This window comes from Leopardus geoffroyi, chromosome B4 (genome assembly GCF_018350155.1).
Source record: "Leopardus geoffroyi isolate Oge1 chromosome B4, O.geoffroyi_Oge1_pat1.0, whole genome shotgun sequence".
Classification (NCBI taxonomy): Eukaryota; Metazoa; Chordata; class Mammalia; order Carnivora; family Felidae; genus Leopardus; species Leopardus geoffroyi.
In genome coordinates, this window is record NC_059341.1 from 77,634,533 (window position 1) to 77,652,986 (window position 18,454).

Genomic DNA, 18,454 nt, shown 5'->3' on the forward strand with positions numbered 1-18,454 from the left:
TCTGGGCCTTAAAACAAATTTCAAGAAATTTACAAGGATTCAGATCATATGGGATAAGTTCACTGATGCCAATGAAATTAAATTAGAGATATGTAAGAGACAAAAATCTCAAAATATTTGGAAAATAAACACTGTTCTAAATAACCTATGGGTCGAGGAATAAAATCAAAAGGAAAATTGGAAAGTGTATAAAACTAAATGAAAATGAAAATGCAACATTTTCATTTGCATTGCAAAGGGAGATATACCACTTCTTACAAAAGAAAAAAGTTCTCAAATCAATGACCTCAGCTTCCACCTTAAGAAACTGGGAAAAAAGAGTATATTATATCCAAAGTAAATAGTGTAAATAAAATAATAAAGATCAGTGTGGGAATCAGTAAAATAGAAAACAGAATTAGAGGGGCGCCTGGGTGGTTCAATTGGTTAGGTGACCGACTTCGGCTCAGGTCATGATCTCACAGCTTGTGAGTTCGAGCCCCACGTCGGGCTCTGTGCTGACAGCTCGGAGCCTGGAGCCCGCTTCGGATTCTGTGTCTCCCTCTCTCTCTACCCCTCTCCTGCTCACGCTTTGTGTCTCTCTGTCTCTCAATAAATAATAAATAAACGTTAAAAAAAAAAAAAAACAGAATTAGAGAAAATCTGTGAAGCCAAAAATTGGTTCTTTGAAAATAGCAATAAAATTGATAAACCTCTAGCCAGACTGATGAGAGAGAGAGAGAGAGAGAGACAGAGAAGAAAATTACTAATACCAGAAATGAAAAGTGACAATATTACAGATTCTACAGATAATAAAGGGTTAATAAGGGATTATTGTGAACAATTTTAGGCCAATAAAATTACCTAAGATAAAATGGACAAATTACTTGCAAGACGCAAACTGTGAAAGCTCACTCAAGAAGATAGATAAACTGAATAGCCCTGCAATTTTTTAAATTGAATTTATAGTTTAAAACTTTCCCATGAATTAAACCACAAGTCTATATGTTTCCACTGATTATTTCTCCTTACCCCACCCAAACACTTAGTGGATCCTACCAAATATAAAAGGAAATGCCAATTCTCAACAAAGTCTTAAGGAAAATTAAAAATATTTTACTTGAGTTTATAAAGCTAATATTAGTCTGATGCCAAAACCAAAGTATTAAAAGAAAACTACAGGGCACCTGGGTGACTCAGTTGTTAAGCATCTGACTTTTGATCTCAGCTTAGGTCTTGATCTCAGGGATTTTAGGGTCATGAGTTAAGCCCCATGTTGGACTGCATGCTGGACATGAAGCTTACTTAAAAAAAAAAAAAAAAAGAAAGAAAACTACAAACCAACATGTTTTGTAAACATAGACACAAAAATTAACAAATGTTAGCAGACTGAATGCAAGATAATACAAAGAATACTACATTATGAGTGAATGGAATTTATCCACAAAATGTGAGGTTGGTTTATCAGTCATAAATCAATGTAATTCACTATTTTAACAGATTCAAAAAGACAAAAAAGAAATCACATGATAATCCCAATAGATGCAGTAAAACCTTTTGATAAATCCGAGTATCTATTCCTAATTAAAAATCTTGGCTGGGGCGCCAGGATAGCACAGTTAAGCATCTGGCTCTTGATCTAGGCTCAGGTCATGATGTCGGGGTCATGATTTCATCAGGGTTGTGAGATCAAGCTTCATGTTGGAGACCTGTGTGAGGCTCCTTGCTAGACTTGGAGTCTGCTTAAGATTCTATCTCTCTTGTGCACTCTCTCTCTCTTAAAAAAAAAAAAAAACAAAAAAACCCCACAACCAAACAAACAAAAAAACCTCAGAAAACTGAGAAGAGAATTTCTCCAACTTGATAAAGAGCACCATAAAAAAATATACTGCTACAATCATAGTGAATGAGGAAGACTGAATTCTTTCCCTTAACATCAAGAAAACAAGGATGTCTCATCACTTCTATTCAACTTTATACTGTAGTTCCTTGCCTACTCAGTAAGTTAAAAAAAATAAAAAAGCTTATTTATTTTTCCCCTCCCCCCCAAAAAACAGTTTAAAGCCACCACTGGGTGGCTCAGTCAGTTAACCATGATCTCATGGTTTGTGAGTTTGAGCCCTGCATCAGGCTCTGAGCTGTCAGCATGGAGCCTGCTTGGGGTCCTCTGTCTCTCTCAAATTAAAAAAAAAAAAAAAAAAAGCAAAGTTAAATGCACACAGACATAAAAGGAGGAATCAAACTGCCTCTATTAGCATATGATAGGGTTGTCTATGTAGAAACCCCAAGGAATATATGAAGAAAATCTATGAAGACTAGTAACTGGGTTTTATTATACAAGATGCACATACAAAAATGTATTTTATTTGTACATATTAATTGTGAACAATTGAGAATGGAAATAAAAAAACAATACTATTCACAATATAGTATAAAAAAATGTGACATACTTAGGGACTAACAAAAGATTTGCAAGGTCTAGCACTTAGGAGAAAAATTAGACCTAAATAAATACAGAGATATTCTGTGTCCACAGCTCAAAGGACTCAATATTAAGTTCTCAATTCTCCCCTAATTGATCTATAAATTCAATACAATCCCAATCAAGACACCAGCAGGCTTTTTTTCCCCCCGAGTAGAATTTGACAGACTGATTCTAAATTTTGCATGGAAATGAAAAGGGAGAAAGTAGTATGGATAAAGACAGTTTTTAGGTTATGAATGTTTGAGTGTGTCCCTCCAGAAAAAGAAGCCCAAGAAGAGGAAATGGGGATAGAAGGAAGATGTGAGCAAACAAGTTGGGCATAATTGAAAAAGAACAAAATTGGAGAACTAAAAATACATGATTTCAAGAATGATTATAAAACCTCAGGGGGCGCCTGGGTGGCGCAGTCGGTTAAGCGTCCGACTTCAGCCAGGTCACGATCTCGCGGTCCGTGAGTTCGAGCCCCGCGTCGGGCTCTGGGCTGATGGCTCAGAGCCTGGAGCCTGTTTCCGATTCTGTGTCTCCCTCTCTCTCTGCCCCTCCCCGTTCATGCTCTGTCTCTCTCTATCCCAAAAATAAATAAACGTATCCCAAAAATAAATAAACGTTGGAAAAAAAAAATTAAAACAAAAAACAAAAAACAAAAAACCTCAGTAATCAAAAAAGACACTGCAGTATTAGAATAAAGATAGGGGCTCCTGGGTGGCTCAGTCAGTTGAGCGCCGACTTTGCCTCGGGTCATGATCTCACCGTTCCTGAGTTCGAGCCCCCAGCCCGGCCGGGCTCTGTACCTACAGCTCAGAGCCCGGAGCCTGCTTCAGATTCTGTGTCTCCCTCTCTGTCTGCCCCTTCCCTACTTGCGCTTTCTCTCTCTCTCAAAAATAAATAAATAAACATTAAAAAATTAAAAATATATATATAAATAGATCAAGAGAACAGACTAGAGAATCCATAAACTCACACATACATGGTCAATTGATTTTCAATAAAGGTGCAGTGCAATGCAATGGAGATAGGATAGTCTTTTCAACAAATGAATCTAGAATAATGCTTTTTAATGTTTATTTTTGAGAGAGACAGAGTATGAGTGGGGGAGGGGCAGAGAGAAAGGGAGACACAGAATCTGAAGTAGGCTCCAGGCTCTAAGTGGGGAGCACAGAGCCCAACAATGTGGGGCTTGAAATCAGACTACGAGATCATGACCTGAGCCAAAGTCAGAGGCTCAACTGCCTGAGCCACCCAAGAGCCCCTGTTTTGTTTTTGTTTTGTTTGTTTGTTTGTTTGTTTTTGACACCTCAATCAATATCTGATATCATTTACAAAGTAAGATAAATTGAACCATATAGCCAAGCCCAGAGCCAAAACCATGTTTCACAACCAGTAGGACAATGATGTGACTGTTTGGAGCCCTCAGGGCAGGAATCATCAAATTGAATATGCAATGGAAGCAGTCAAACAAGGTTCAGCCACAGTTGATCTGAAGAAAAAACAAAAAAACAACACATAGTGTTTGTTGCATTGAAGACAGCATAGTCAGAGCCTGCAGCTCATCAGAAAAAATTCTCCATATTGACAACCATATTGGTATCTCAGTTGTGGGACTTACTGCTGATGCTAGACTGTTATGTAATTTTATGCACCAGGAGTGTTTGGATTCCAGATTTGTATTTGACAGACCTCTTCCTGCATCTCATCTTGTATCTCTAATTGAAAGCAAGACCCAAATACCAACGCAACGATATGGCCAGAGACCATATGGTGTTGGACTGCTTATTGTTGGTTATGAATATGGGCCCTCACATTTTCCAAACTTGTCTATCTGCTAACTATTTCGACTGTAGAGCTATGTCCATTGGAGCTTGTTTTCAATGAGCTCGTACTTACTTGGTGAGACATATGTCTGGGTTTATGGAGTGCAATTTGAATGAACTGGTTAAACATGGTCTGCGTGCCTTATAAGAGACACTGCAGAACAGGACTTAACTACAAAGAATGTGTCCATTGGAATTTTTAGTAAAGACTTGGAGTTTACGATTTATGATGATGATGATGTATCTCCATTCCTGGAAGGTCTTGAAGAAAGACCACAGACAGAGGCACAGCCTGCTCAACCTGTTGATGAACCTGCAGAAAAGGCTGATGAACCAATGGAACATTAAGTCATAAACCAGTCCTTATGCGTGTTATCAAATGTGTAAGAATTCAGGATCATGTACTGATGACAATAATCTATACTTTGCATCAAAATATGCAGGGTCTTATGGTATGTTTTAGGAATCAGTCCAGATGTGAGTTTTTTCCAAGCAACTTCTCTGAAACTATGTAATGGTGTGCATTTTTCTTTGAGAGTGTCTATACAATTATTTTCTGGAAAGTATAATTATTTGTACTAATGTTTTTATATGAAGAGCATAGTGTCTTTGTGGTTTTAAAGACAACTATGAAATAAAATTTTTACACTTGCCAAAAAAAAAAAGACACGTTGAGCCATAGACGTAAATGTAAAATCTATAAGTATAACTCCTAGAAGAATACATAGGAGAAAATGTTTGTGACCTTGAGTTAGCCAAGTTTGCTTTGGAAGAAAGAAAACATTGCTATATTGGAATAAGGAATTTTGTTCTTTGAAAGACACAATTAGTAGAAAAAAAGACAAGTCACAGAATTGGAAAAAATATTTGCAAACCACCTATCTGATAAAAGTTGTAATCAGAAGACATAAAAATACTCAAATCTCAATAATGAGAACATAGACCAATAAACTTTTAAAATATGGTCAAAATATTTGAACTGCTAGAGAAGACATAGTGAGTGCAAATAAACTCATGGAAAGTTGCTCAAAATCACTAGTCATTACAAAAATGCAAATTAAAACCATAATGAGATACTATTATATACCTTTTGGAATGGTTAAAATTAAAGATCTAGACTCTCCAAACCTTCAGAGAGTGGAATCTATTATTTTAATTTTTTTTAATGTTTATTTATTTTTGAGAGAGACACAGAGTGTGAGGGGCAGAGAGAGAGGGAGACACAGAATCTGAAGCAGTCTCCAGGCTCTGAGCTATCTGTCAGCACAGTGCCTGATGTGGGGCTCGAACTCATGAACTGTGAGATCATGACCTGAGCCGAAGTCAGACACTTAACTGACTGAGCCCCCCAGGTGCCCCTGGAATGATTAAAATTAAAAAGACTGAAAACATGAAGTGTTGATAAAGATGTGGAATAATTGAAAACTCATATACTGCTTGTGGGAATATAAAATAGTATAACTACTTTTTAATAGTTTTTATTTAAATTCCAGGTAGTTAACATACAGTGTAATATCATTTTCGGGTGTACAATATAGTCGTTCCACACTTCCACAAAACATCTTAATCCTTATCACCTAGGTAAATACCTAGTAGTACAATTGCTGGGTCATAGAGTAGTTTCTATTTTTAACTTTTTGAGGAATCTCCATACTGTTTTCCAGAGTGGCTACACCAGTATGCATTCCCACCAACAGTGTAAGAAGGTTCCCCTTTCTCCACCTCCTCACCAACACCTGTTGTTTCCTGTGTTGTTAATTGTAGCCATTCTGACTGGTGATATCTCACTGTAGTTTTGATTTGTATTTCCCTGATGATGGTACTGGCACAAAAATAGACACGTAGTTCAGTGGAACAGAATAGAAAAAACAGAAGTGAACCCACAACTATATGGTCAATTTATCTTCAACAAAGCAGGAAAGAATATCTAATGGAAAAAAGATAGTCTCTTCAACAAATGGTATTGGGAAATTGGTCAGCAACATGCAAAAGAATGAAACTGGACCACTTTCTTTTAAAAACATTTTAATAATGTTTTTATTTATTTATTTTTGAAAGAGAGAGAGCTAGCAGGGGAGGGGCACAGAGAAATGGAGGAAGAGAATCTCAAGCAGTCTCTGCATTGTCAGCACAAAGCCCGAAGCAGGACATGAACCCACAAACCGTGAGATCATGACCTGAGCCGAAATCAAGAGTCTGAAGCTCAATCAACAGTCATAGGCTTAACTGACTAAGCCACCTAGGCACTCCTGAAACTGAAACACTTTCTTACACCACATGCAAAAATAAATTCAGAATGGATTAAAGACCTAAATATGAGACAGGAAACATCAAAATCCTAAAGGAGAACATAGGCAGTAATTGCTTTGACATCAGCCACAGCAACTTCTTACTAGATATGTCTCCTGAGGCAAGGGAAACAAAAGCAAAAAACAAAAACAAAAACAAACAAACAAACAAACAAACAAAACTATTGGGACTTTATCAAAATAAAAGGCTTCTGCACTGCATAAGAAACAATCAACAAAACTAAAAGGCAACCTACAGAATGGGAGAAGACATTTGCAAATGACATGTCTGATAAAGGGTTAGTATCCAAAATGTATAAAGAACTTATAAAACTCGGGGCGCCTGGGTAGCTCAGTCAGTTAAGCGTTGGACTTTGGCTCAGGTCATGATCTCGTAGTTTGTGGGTTAGAGCCCCGCGTCGGACTCCATTCTAACAGCTCAGAGCCTGGAGCCTGCTTCAGATTCTGTGCCTCTCTCTCTGGCTCTTTCCCACTCACACTGTCTCTCTCTCTTCCTCAAAAAATAAATAAACATTAAAAACAAACCAAAAAAAGAACTTCTAAAACTCAATACCCAAAAAACAAATAAACCAGTTTAAAAACGGTCAGAAGACATGAATAGACATTTTTCCAAAGGAGACATCCAGACAGCCAACAGATATATAACCACTTTTTAACAGTTTGGTAGTTTATTTTAAAATCGAACATTTATGGGCGCCTGGGTGGCTCAGTCGGTTCAGCGTCCGACTTTGGCTCAGGTCATGATCTCGCGGTCTGTGAGTTCGAGCCCCGTGTCGGTCTCTGTGCTGACAGCTCAGAGCCTGGAGCCTATTTCAGATTCTGTGTCTCCCTCTCTCTCTGCCCCTCCCCTGTTCATGCTCTGTCTCTCTCTGTCTCAAAAATAAATAAACGTTAACAAAAAATTAAAAAAGAAAAAGAAGTGTTTCCTTCACTAGCCAAATTGTGACCTGTGACTTCTTAAAAAAAAAAAAAAAAAGATAAAATCGAACATTTACATACCACGTGACCCAGCCATTCCAACCTAAATATTTACTCCAAAGAAATGAAAGCATAGGTCTACAAAATAAGTCATGAAAAAGTAAACAAACATTCATAGCAGTTTCAGTTGTAACAACCCCAAGTCCAAAGCAACCCAAATGTCCATGCCATGGAGAAATGCTCAGCAATAAAAAGAATGAACTATTAGGGCACCTGGGTGGCTCAGTCAGTTAAGGGTCTGACTCTTGATTTTGGCTCAGGTCAAGATCTCATGGTTCGTGAGATCAAACCCTGCATCAAGATCCGCATTGGGCTCTGCACTAACAGGTTTTTTAAACCTTAAAAAAAAAAAAAAGAATGAACTATTCATATCAATTAGAATGTGGATGAATCTCAAAATAATTATGCTAAAAGAAAGGAGACAGAAGAAAGTGGATGCTGTATGATTCCACTCTCATAAAATTATTTTAAAATACAAAATAATCTATAGTAAAGAAAGCAGATTGTCAGTTGCCTAGAGATTGGGGTGGGGGTGGGGAAGGGTGTGTGGGAGGAATTTTAATGGAGTGTGAAGAAACTTTTCAGGAGTGATGGGTAAGTTCATTATGTTGATTGTGATGAAGGTTTCACAGGTTTTTATGTATATCAAAACTTTTATACTTAAAAAATATACAATTTATTATGTGTCAATTATATTTCAGTAAAGTTGTTAAAAGCAAATATCAGGTTATTGTTCTTTGTTGTGGAGAGTTGGAACAGGAGTAAGTTTATGCGGAGAATGAGAAAGTACAAAAATTTAGCACTCCTTAAACATAGGAAAAAACTTCCCTGAATTAATTTCTTTTAATCTGATTGGTTTTGTTGTATTCTGTTTGACAGACTAAAATGCAGTATAGCCTTAATTATTTGGGGTTTATTGGATTGTTATACTATTTAAGCTTTTCGTTCATTGTCCTTGGATTTCTCTTGGCCAACAAAATCCCCTTCCATGAGGCGTTCGGGGGAAATTAAAGGAACTGGAATTCAAACCAAGCTGTTTCTTCTTGTTAACAGCTATTTGACAAAAACTCAGATGAGAACAAATTAAAACTACTGACTGAAATTAGATACTAATATTAGCTGTAGATTTTAATTTTTCTTTCTACCCCAATCACTCAATCGCATGTGTGATTTAATTCTTAAAAGGTTTGATTAATTCTGATAGGAAAGTTAAAGAGATTAACATAAAATTGGAGCTTGTAATCCACAGAGTCAGGTGAAATTGTCATCTGAAATCATAGTTACCTCAAACACAAAGATCATGAAAATAAAATGAGTTCCAAAAAAAAATGTAGCTTATCATTGATCATTAAAAAAGAAGGTTGTAATCTGTAAACTTCTCATTTACTACCTACCTCTCTGGCTCGACAAAGCTGTGCGTGCTCAATTCTAGAGATGACATTCTGCACTGCCAGTGGGATCTCCAGCTTAGGGACCTCTGATTTATAAAGGGCTTTTATGGACGTGATGGTGGAATCCACTACTTCTTTGTCTGATTCAGATTCAGTGTCTATCCCACTTTGCATTTTGATAACTATATTGAAAAGTTGAGTGATTTTCTTTTATTTCTTCTCTTCACCGAGTATAGGCAAATGATAATATCCACGAGGAAGCTGGAAGAGGTCTTTCCTGCTCCCAGAGTTTGTGGTCTACCCTGTCACTAATTGGTTGTTAACCATGGTATTCCAGTCCTGGTGATGTCATAATAGATCCATTGTGTCTTCAATAACTCAAACATTTCAAGAGTGCTTACTGTATGCAGAGAAGTAGGCATTCTATATGCTGTGATTGGAGAAGGGTGAAGGGGGGTGGGAGGGTAGGAAAGAATAGACAACAGGAACGCTAGAAGAAATAGAAGATACAGTCCTGCTTAAATAAGCTTAAAATCTGGGTGTTAGAATTCAAGATCCAGTATGTCAAATGCAACTCCTGATTCTTCTCTCTTCCTGAGATTTTGCTTAAGAATTTTTAAGCCTGTAATTGATTAGGTGTGCTACAACTTCTTCAGCTGCCCCTCAACTTGTCCTAGATCTGTAATTTGGAAGATATTGTTTGGATAAAGATCCCACTCTTTGCACTGCCTAGTTACTCATTTTTTCCAGGAACTTGACTGAAGATTTTGAAATTCCATAGTTGGCTGGAGAAATTGAAGGGAACGCTGGATGCTGCTTTGTAACTGAGAGAGGGGTGCTCTGGGCAGCTCTGGGCAGCTCCTTTGATTGTGGAGGAGGTGAAAGGATTTAGGACCCTGGAGCAATTAAAGGAGAGGGTGGTTTTGTTGGCTGTGTAGCTTTTTTTTTTTAAATTTAAAAAATATGAAACAGTACAGAAAGTAATATAACAAATAGCCACGTGCCTATCACGTAGAATGAACAAATATTAACTTTTTGTAATACTTGCTTCCGAAATTTTTAAATAAAATTAAGCATTGGAGCTAAAGTTGGAGTCCCTTTTGGTGTTCTCCATAGACTCCTTGCTTCCCCTCTGCCACTTTTCAGAAGTAATGACAGTCATGAATTTGAGGTATTTGTGTGTAGTCTCTGTTTATATAGTTTTATTATGTAACTAGGTATAGGTATTCATTAACTATCTAATATCATTAAGATTTTCTACAAATTATGAATGTATAAGTTAATTTCTCTACAGGAACTTCCTATGTTGAGTTCTTGGTATAAACTTGTAAATTTAAATATGTGTTTCAGTCCTTCAGAAAATGGGAAGCAGGGGATCACAAAATAGTTGTCTTTTAAGAAATCAATCAATATACAGCAAATTAAATATTTTCCCTTCTAATATCCTGCTAAGTTATCCCCTCCTCTGTGTTCCCAAAACACTTTGTAAATTTTCTATTATAGTACTTATCTCATTGAAATGTAACTATTTTTGTCTCTGTCCCTTAGCTGGTGAACTTCTCAAAACAAGATGCTGTGTTTTAGTTTTGTGTGTGTTTTTTTTAACACTTGACATATTCTTCCTCAGTTTCTCTGCAGAAATTTTCTAAAGTTTGGATATTTCTTATAGTTTTAGATTCAATTTCCATGGAAATTTTTCTAAGCCCCAGAACACTTTCTTTTATTGTTAGACTGCCCCATCATAAAAATTACTCCCTCCTTTTTCATAATCACAATTATGTCCATTCAACAAAATTAATAATGTTTTCTGAAAGGAGTACAATTAAGAATTTTTAATAAATGTGAAGTTTGATTAAAATATCCATGATTGGGGCGCCTGGGTGGCGCAGTCGGTTAGGCGTCCGACTTCAGCCAGGTCACGATCTCGCGGTCCATGAGTTCGAGCCCCGCGTCAGGCTCTGGGCTGATGGCTCAGAGCCTGGAGCCTGTTTCCGATTCTGTGTCTCCCTCTCTCTCTGCCCCTCCCCCGTTCATGCTCTGTCTCTCTCTGTCCCAAAAATAAATAAACGTTGAAAAAAAAAATTAAAATATCCATGATTATCCAGCATTTCTTGAAATTACCAATCTAAGTACTTCATTGATTATATTTGATTTTGAGATCCTTAAGTAACTTTTATTTCTTGTGACTTTTTTTACGTTGCTTACTTACCCCAGCAGGCATTCACAACGCAGCCTGCATGCATGTCAACTAAACTAATTTAGGATTATTGTGCTCTCTCCCTCTCTCATATTTTTTATGCAGCATGGACTTCATCAGCAACTGGAAATGAAGGCTTTTTAAAGCAAAGTTTAAAACCTCTCTTCTTCCCTTTCAATTTGGCAAACATTTGTTGAAAGATACTACTATGTAGCCACTATTATCTCAGACTGTGAAGAAAAATGATAGGGTACCTGTGAAGAAACTAAAAAAGAAAACAAAACAAAACAACAAAAAAAAAAAGAAGAAGAAAAGAAACAAATTTAAGATAGAATATTTGAGCACTAATAAGGGACATGAAGAAGAAAGGGAGCAGTGTCTTTGGGAAAGCCCTATGGACAGAGAAGGTGATTGACAAATGAAGACATTCCAGATAGTGAAGACACCTTGAGCCATGGCTTTGGAGGTGAGTGTTGGGTTTGTCCTTCAGGGGAAAGGTGAGGAGACTGATTTTATTGAGATGAGGTAATGTTGAGTTTACTGTGGATCAGATTAGGGAGAGGATGGGATACAAGTATCAGGAGTTTGATGGAGGAATTAATTTGGCATCTAAGTGAAAAAGGGAGAAGATTCATTTGAGATAAAGTAAGGGAGATTACATGGGATCAGAATGGTAAGGTCTTGAAAGCAAGTAACAGCAGTTTGGTGAAAATGAAACCTTTAATTTAGAAAGATTTGTGAAATAATAGACTGGAAAAAATCAGTGGAAAAAAATCAACACATAATTATTTCAAAAGTAAGTGTCTGAACTAGGAAAAAGAAGTAGGACTGATAGGGAGGGCTAAAGCTTATTAGGTATTGCTCAAGATAAAAAGGATTTTGGATCATCTAACAGAAAAGTATAAAGATGATTTTTTAAATTTTGTTTTTATTGTACTTCATTTAACATGACAGAACATCAATGAAGAGGCTATCCATACTAAGTGTTATTAAGTAGCATAGATGTGGATACCTGATGTTAAGTAAAGGGCAAAGTTCTTTAAAGGTGTGTCTAGGGGAAACCCGCCCTCCTAGAGGGTTCCTTCAAGCGTAAAAAAGGGGGGATAAAACCTATTGCATAAGATCTTTTTAAAGATTAATTCACATAAGATACCTAGGATAAAGCCAGGCACATAGTAAGCTTTTAATATACAGCAGCGGCTATTAACATATTTACTATTAGATCTGCTTGCTTTTTTTTCTTCTCGACTTTGTTTCTGCGAGAGCCACCACCTTTCGGAAGGATTGGGCGTCTGTCCAATACCCCTCACACAAACTTGCCTTTTTATCAGATCTAGATTTTGAACTACGAAGACTGCGAAATTGTTATAGCGGTAGTACCCGTCCCTTTGTCGGGGGATAAAATGCGTAGGATTTTTTCACACCCCCGTGGTACAGAATGGCGTCTTCCTCTGATCGCTTCCCTCCTCCCCCCAGGCCTGATGATAGTACATCCCATCCTGCTGCTGGAAAAGGTAGCGCAAAAGTTGAGCGCGCCGAGGGGGGTGTCTCTTCTCCCGGAAGCAATTGTTTTCTAGAACCGGAAACAGTTGCTCTTTCAAGGGAGGTGGGACTGGGCGGGTCGGGCCGCAGCGGCTGACGGCGGGGGAGGAGCCGGGTCCACTGCCGGGTGGAGGGGCCAGGCGAGTGTCCTTATCCTAGCGATTGGGGCTCGGGCCTGTAAGCCCGTTGGAGTCGCGGCAGCGAGAACGATTGGGCCGAGCGGAGGAAGACATGTTGCTCTTCGTGGAGGTGAGTGGACTTGGTAATGTCGCCCAGCTGTGAGGAGAGCAGGAGTGTGGAGGCGCCGGCCGGTCCCACCGCCATGTGACTTTCCAGGCCGTACACGCCGCGGAACCGGCAGATAGGCTGACACAGCACCTGGGCCGTGCAGGCCTGCGGCTCCCCTCTGCGCTCTCGCAACACTTTAGGAAGCTGTGGGAAGTGAGGGCCGTAGTGGGAGAGAACTGAAGGTGGAGAATCGAGGCTTGTCTGGTGTGGCGTGAGGGTCTGAGGAAGGGGGAAATGTCCCATATGGACCTCCGAGAGGAGGCAAACAGGCCGGGGGGGGGGGGGGGGAGGGCGGGGGCGGAGTCTACGGAGAAAAGGGTAATCAGGTGGGCGCGTGGGTGGGGGGGGGGGGGAAGCGAGGTCTCGCGGGGCCCTCTGGGAGGGAAGCAAGCAACATGTGGGGCCGCGGAGGGAGGAAGGTGAAATTCTGTATAAGTATGTTGAAGAGAAAGTTGAAAGCTTCTTCTTAGCACCCCCCACCAAATTTTGTTTGGTCCCCGTCCCTAAGTCTCTGGAACGTTCTGTGGGTGGAAAGCGAATTACTGTGAACGGAGGAGACGCCGATAGGCTTTGGAAGCCTTGAAAGGCACCGCTTTGACCTTTTGTAAAAGTTACTCAGGCGGTGGCTCCGTGATGAGGGGTTGGTTTTATGAACGGATAAAAGCCCTTATACAAGGAAAATTCCAAGAATGAGAACAGCCTAGTCTGGGGAAAGCCGGTTTTTATATGTTGTTTAACAATGGAACTACTTTTATTTTAACTGGAACGTCTGCTGCTGGCCTATTTTGGTTTTGAAGGTGGTGGATACCTGCCTTCCACAAATACGAGGTTTAATTTCTCTTATTTCTGTCTTTCTCTTGTGTGCAGTGAGCATCAGCTGACTGCCTGGCTAATGCTTTGAGTAGATTCCAGATCATATTGTTCTTGCATTGTGAAAACGTCAAACCAGCAAAGCTGCAACTTCGCAACTTGGCACTTGTTAACTATGCCCATAAAAAGAATCTTTTCAATGAGGGAAGGAATTTACAGGTTGTATAATTGATCGAGAAGCCGGGCCAGTCTGTGGCAGGTTTTTTTCCGGAGGGAGGGATGGATCTTACTCCGTAGTATTCAGGCATAAAGTAAAATACATGGTTTAATTTTTTTTTTTGTTTTAAATCTGACAATGTGTAGCTGATAAATTTGAGATCTTTACATTGGGTTTTAAAGAGACAGCTACCTTACAGTATGTCCAGCATTGGTAACAGACATTCATTGGAATATTCCAAGTAAATCATGAAAAGACTTGAAATTACTGAACCCATTCTGTTTACCGTTTTTTATCCTCATTGTAGGTTGTTTTTTGGGGTTTTTTTTTTGCTTTTGGGTTTTTGTTTGTTTTTTGTTTTTTTGTTTTGCAGGATAAGAAATCAATATGATTGTAAACAGTGCCAGTTTGTATTAGCGTTTTGCCATGCAAATGCTTTAGGTTTTAAGTGTGTATGTGTTCTGCTGGGCAAGTGAATGTGAAGTTTTACTTACATGAACATGAATTCCAAAATAAACTTTTGAGTTTCAAATTGATTCCTTTGGCTTTGTTAAAATGTGATCTTTAATAAGAGCTCCGTTTATTGAGTGTTTAAGCTAGCTCCTCTCCTTTCTCAAAACAACTGCAGCGTTTTACAGATGAGAAAACTGAGGCGGAGGGGCGCCTGGGTGGCCCAGTGGGTTAAGCGTCCAACTTCAGCCCAGGTCATGATCCCACGCTTTGTAGGTTCGAGTCCCACGTCAGGCTCTGTGCTGACAGCTCGGAGCGTGGAGCCTGCTTTGGATTCTGTGTCTCCCTCTCTCTCTGCCCCTCCCCTGCTTGCACTCTGTCTCTCAAAAATAAATAAATATTAAAAACAAACAAAGCTGAGGTGGAGAGGTTAATAACGTAGAAGTAAAGTAGTGGATTTAGGATTTAGATACAGGTCATTCTAATGTCAAATCCTGTCTCTTATTAAACTGTTACATGAAATTAATATTTCCATTAATCATTTTCTTTGTGAATCAGTATGTGGTTTTTAATTTTTCTCCTATGCGTTATTGAAAACAATGTCACTAAACATTTGGGGCTGAACATATGGTATTAAAATTAAAAAAAACAACACACTGGTCATTTTGTGTGTTTACTCATGTTTGATCCTTATAACTATAGGAATAACCTGTAAGATTTAGAAATTATTCTGAGTGAACCAAAGCTCAGTTTGATGTCTAAGGTCATTCAGGTGGGGGGCAAATTATGTGGGGGCTAAAGTCTGAAGTCTGGCATCTAGAACACAAGTCTCTGACTCCAGAACTTATTTTTTGCACTTTCCCCTCAGCCAGGGATCCTTAATCTGGGTCCTTAGATAAACTTAAGGAAGTCAGTGAACTTCGCCGAGGAAAAAAAAATTGCCTGTTTGTTTTCACTAGCTTCTAATTAAAATCTAGAATTGAAAATAATGGAAATTTCAATGGATGCTACAAGAAATATTTTCATATATTGCAGTTTTTGCATGTATCTTGAAATACTGTTCATTAGTCCTTGTTACTGTATGTTTAAGAATCTTGTTATTTAGGGGTGCCTGGGTGGCTGAGTCCGTTGGGTGTCCCGACTTCAGCTCAGGTCATGATCTCACAGTTCCATGAGTTCGTGCCCCATGTTGAGCTCTGTGCTGACAGCTCAGCCTGGAGCCTGCTTCATTCTGTCTCTTCCTCTGTCTCTGCCCCTCCCCCGCTGGTGCTTTTTCTCTCTCTCCCTCCCCCTCCCTCCCTCCCTCTCTCTCTCTGTCTCTCTCAAAAATAAACAGTAAAAAAATGTTTTTTAATCTTGTTATTTAATGCATCAGTAAAGAAGCACATTTATTACTAAAGTAGAAACTTTAAAATATTTTGGTAACTGTAACATAATTGGTTTGTTTTGTGATTCTGTGCATTTTAAAACTTAAAAAACATATTCTGAGAAGAGATCTGTAGGTTCACTGGACAACCAAAGAGGTCCATGGCCCAAGAGAGGTTAAGAACCACTTTACTATAAACCAGGTTGCTTATGGATCATCTCTGGTGGGACTTCTCTAATCTGGAATCGGGAGTCCTTTGCAGTTGTGTTCAAAATTTTGTGTGCATTCTTCTTGAAAGACCCTAGCTTAACTAATTTATAACTGGAAAATAAATGTGATAGATAATAGTAACGATAGTACCACTATAATAATAGTGGTGTACACCTTTGTTGTGCTTACTGTGTGTCAGACCTATTAACTGTTTTTGCATGTATACATTTGTTCAAACCTGCCTGTGAGGTAGGTAGAATTGTTGTCTCCATTTTAGAGATAAACTAAGGCACAGAGAATATAAGAAACTTGCTCAGGATTATACAGTTAGTGAATATTGAAGCTAGAATTAGAATCTAGCTACACTGCAATAGAAATCTATAGGCAGACAGGGAATCCTATTTTAAGTAGCACTTAGATGTAACTTTTTTTAAACTTAGTCTTGCAAAGGGCTGTATTGACTTAAGTAGTTTATTGGTTTTTTTTCTCTGTTCTGAAGGAGACAGATACAGTGTCTGGCTTTCTGAGAAGAGGTAAAAATGTTTGGATAACTCATAAATAAACATTTAAAAATTTTGTCAACAACAAAATGAGGGGGGCCTGGATGGCTCAGTCAGTTAAGTGTCCAACTTTGGCTCAGGTCATGATCTTGCGGTTCGTGAGTTCGGGCCATGCGTCAGGCTCTGCTGACAGATCAGAGCCTGGAGCATGCTTCAGATTCTGTGTTGCCTTCGCTCTCTGCCCCTCCCCCACTCACGCTCTGTCTCTTTCTCAAAGATAGATAAAACATAAAAAATATAAAAAATGAAAAAATAAAATACAGATAACATAGGGCGCCTGGTGGCTCAGTCAGTTAAGCTTCCAAGCTCTTGGTTTTGGCTCAGGTCATATCTCACAGTTCCACTTGGGATTCTCTCTCCCCTTCTCTTTCTGCCTCTCCCTCTTGCATGCTCTGTTTCCCAAAATAAATAAACTTTAAAAAATAAGTGAAATATAAAATACAGAAAATCGAATTATCATAACCATTGTTAAGTGTATGTGTAGTTCTGGGTTGCTAAGTACATTTACATTGTTGTGCAGCCATCACCATCCACATCCAGAATTCATCTTACAAAACTGAAACTGTACACATTAAACAATAACTGCCCATTTCCCTCTTTCTCCAGCTCTTACATAATTTTAAAAATAATTTATCTGATTCCTAAAGTTTTTTTCTTTTTTTAGGTAATATTTTAAATTTTCGGTTAACCTTAGAATTTGAGATAAGTGGGATAATTTACCTAGGTAATTTTCATTTGTTTTCTGGTAATCATAATGTGCCTTTCTTTTTTTTTTTTTAATGTTTATTTTTGAGAGAGAGAGAGAGAGCACACAGGCGAGTGAGCAGGGAGGGGAAGAGAGAGGTCGGACACTTAACTGACTGTGCCACTCAGGCCCCCCATAATGTTGTGCCTTTCACCCCAGATACAGTACTGTTTTTTCCTGTTAATTTAAATTTGTTTATTAAAAGTTATTAGATGACTGAAAATGGTTTTTTAAAAAATGACTCAGAAGAAGAAAGTGCCTAAACAAGTTTTGAAATGATTGCCAAGAGAAGTTATAAATAAGTGAATAGTGGTTTTTGAACAACTTGGTTTTGGAATATTTATTGGAGGTAGATGCAGAATTTAAACACGAATAAAAATATTGTCAAGTAGAAATATTTTCAGATGCAATGGACTGAAAATGAAGTAGGAATTGTTGAAATGTGAAAAGTAGAATAAAATGCTTAGAAATGAACATAAAGATGTAAAAGTACCTTATGGTGCTTTAAATTACAATGAACTGGTTCACAGTTTTCTGAAAAACTAGAAGCTAGGGATATTGATATTCAACTATTTTGTATCAGTGTGGGTTTGTTTGGGCTTTCAGGCAGTTCCATATTACTTCCCAGCTAATGGAATTGATCCTTAATTCTAGATGTGAACGTTTTTCAAATCTGTGATTTTGTTCTTCTACCTGGGAGCTTAAAAGATTTTGGGGGTGCCTGGGTGGCTCAGTCAGTTAAGCATCTGACTCTTGATTTCAGTTCAGGTCATGATTTCATTTCATGGCTCATGAGTGAGTTCGAGTCCCGAGTCGGGCCCTGTGTTGACAGGGCAGAGCCTACTTGGTATTCTCTCTCTCTCCTTCTCTCTGTGCCCCTTCTTCTCTCGTGTACACATACACACACTCACACTCTCTCTCTCTCTCTCTCTCACTCACTCACTCTGTCTCTCTCTCAAATAAATTTAAAAAAAAAAAAAAAAAAAAAGAGTTTGACCCTGTAGTTGAAATGGGGTCTGAGTCTTTACTGCAGAGGAGCGGAAAGTGGAGGAGGTTGAGAAACTCTAGTTCAGCTATCATTGTGAAGTCATAAAAAAAGATTTTTAACCTCCTCTT

General features: G+C 38.5%; 2 protein-coding genes and 1 pseudogene across 11 annotated transcripts in view; 2 read left to right on the plus strand and 1 right to left on the minus strand.

The window, feature by feature from the left end:
- Positions 1-11,174, minus strand: part of FAM186A (family with sequence similarity 186 member A) — an 81,313-nt gene extending 70,139 nt beyond the window's left edge. Inside the window, exons 1-2 of the mRNA XM_045466476.1 lie at positions 11,163-11,174; positions 8,957-9,160 (exon numbers count right to left, since the gene is read on the minus strand). Coding sequence (XP_045322432.1) covers positions 8,957-9,160; positions 11,163-11,174 — 216 coding nt within the window. The remainder of the gene's footprint in view (positions 1-8,956; positions 9,161-11,162) is intronic.
- LOC123590692 lies at positions 3,831-4,656 on the plus strand (annotated as a pseudogene).
- The window catches only part of LARP4 (La ribonucleoprotein 4), a 66,056-nt gene continuing 57,003 nt past the window's right edge, over positions 9,402-18,454 (plus strand). For 6 of the 10 annotated variants that reach the window (XM_045466588.1, XM_045466596.1, XM_045466593.1 and 3 more), the window contains exon 1: positions 12,774-12,941. In XM_045466588.1, coding sequence (XP_045322544.1) covers positions 12,924-12,941 — 18 coding nt within the window. In that variant the 5' untranslated portion in view covers positions 12,774-12,923. Of the gene's footprint in view, positions 9,590-11,255; positions 11,617-12,763; positions 12,942-18,454 lie in introns of those variants that run through there. The other 4 variants (XM_045466592.1, XM_045466590.1, XM_045466594.1 and 1 more) reach the window with 4 other exon arrangements.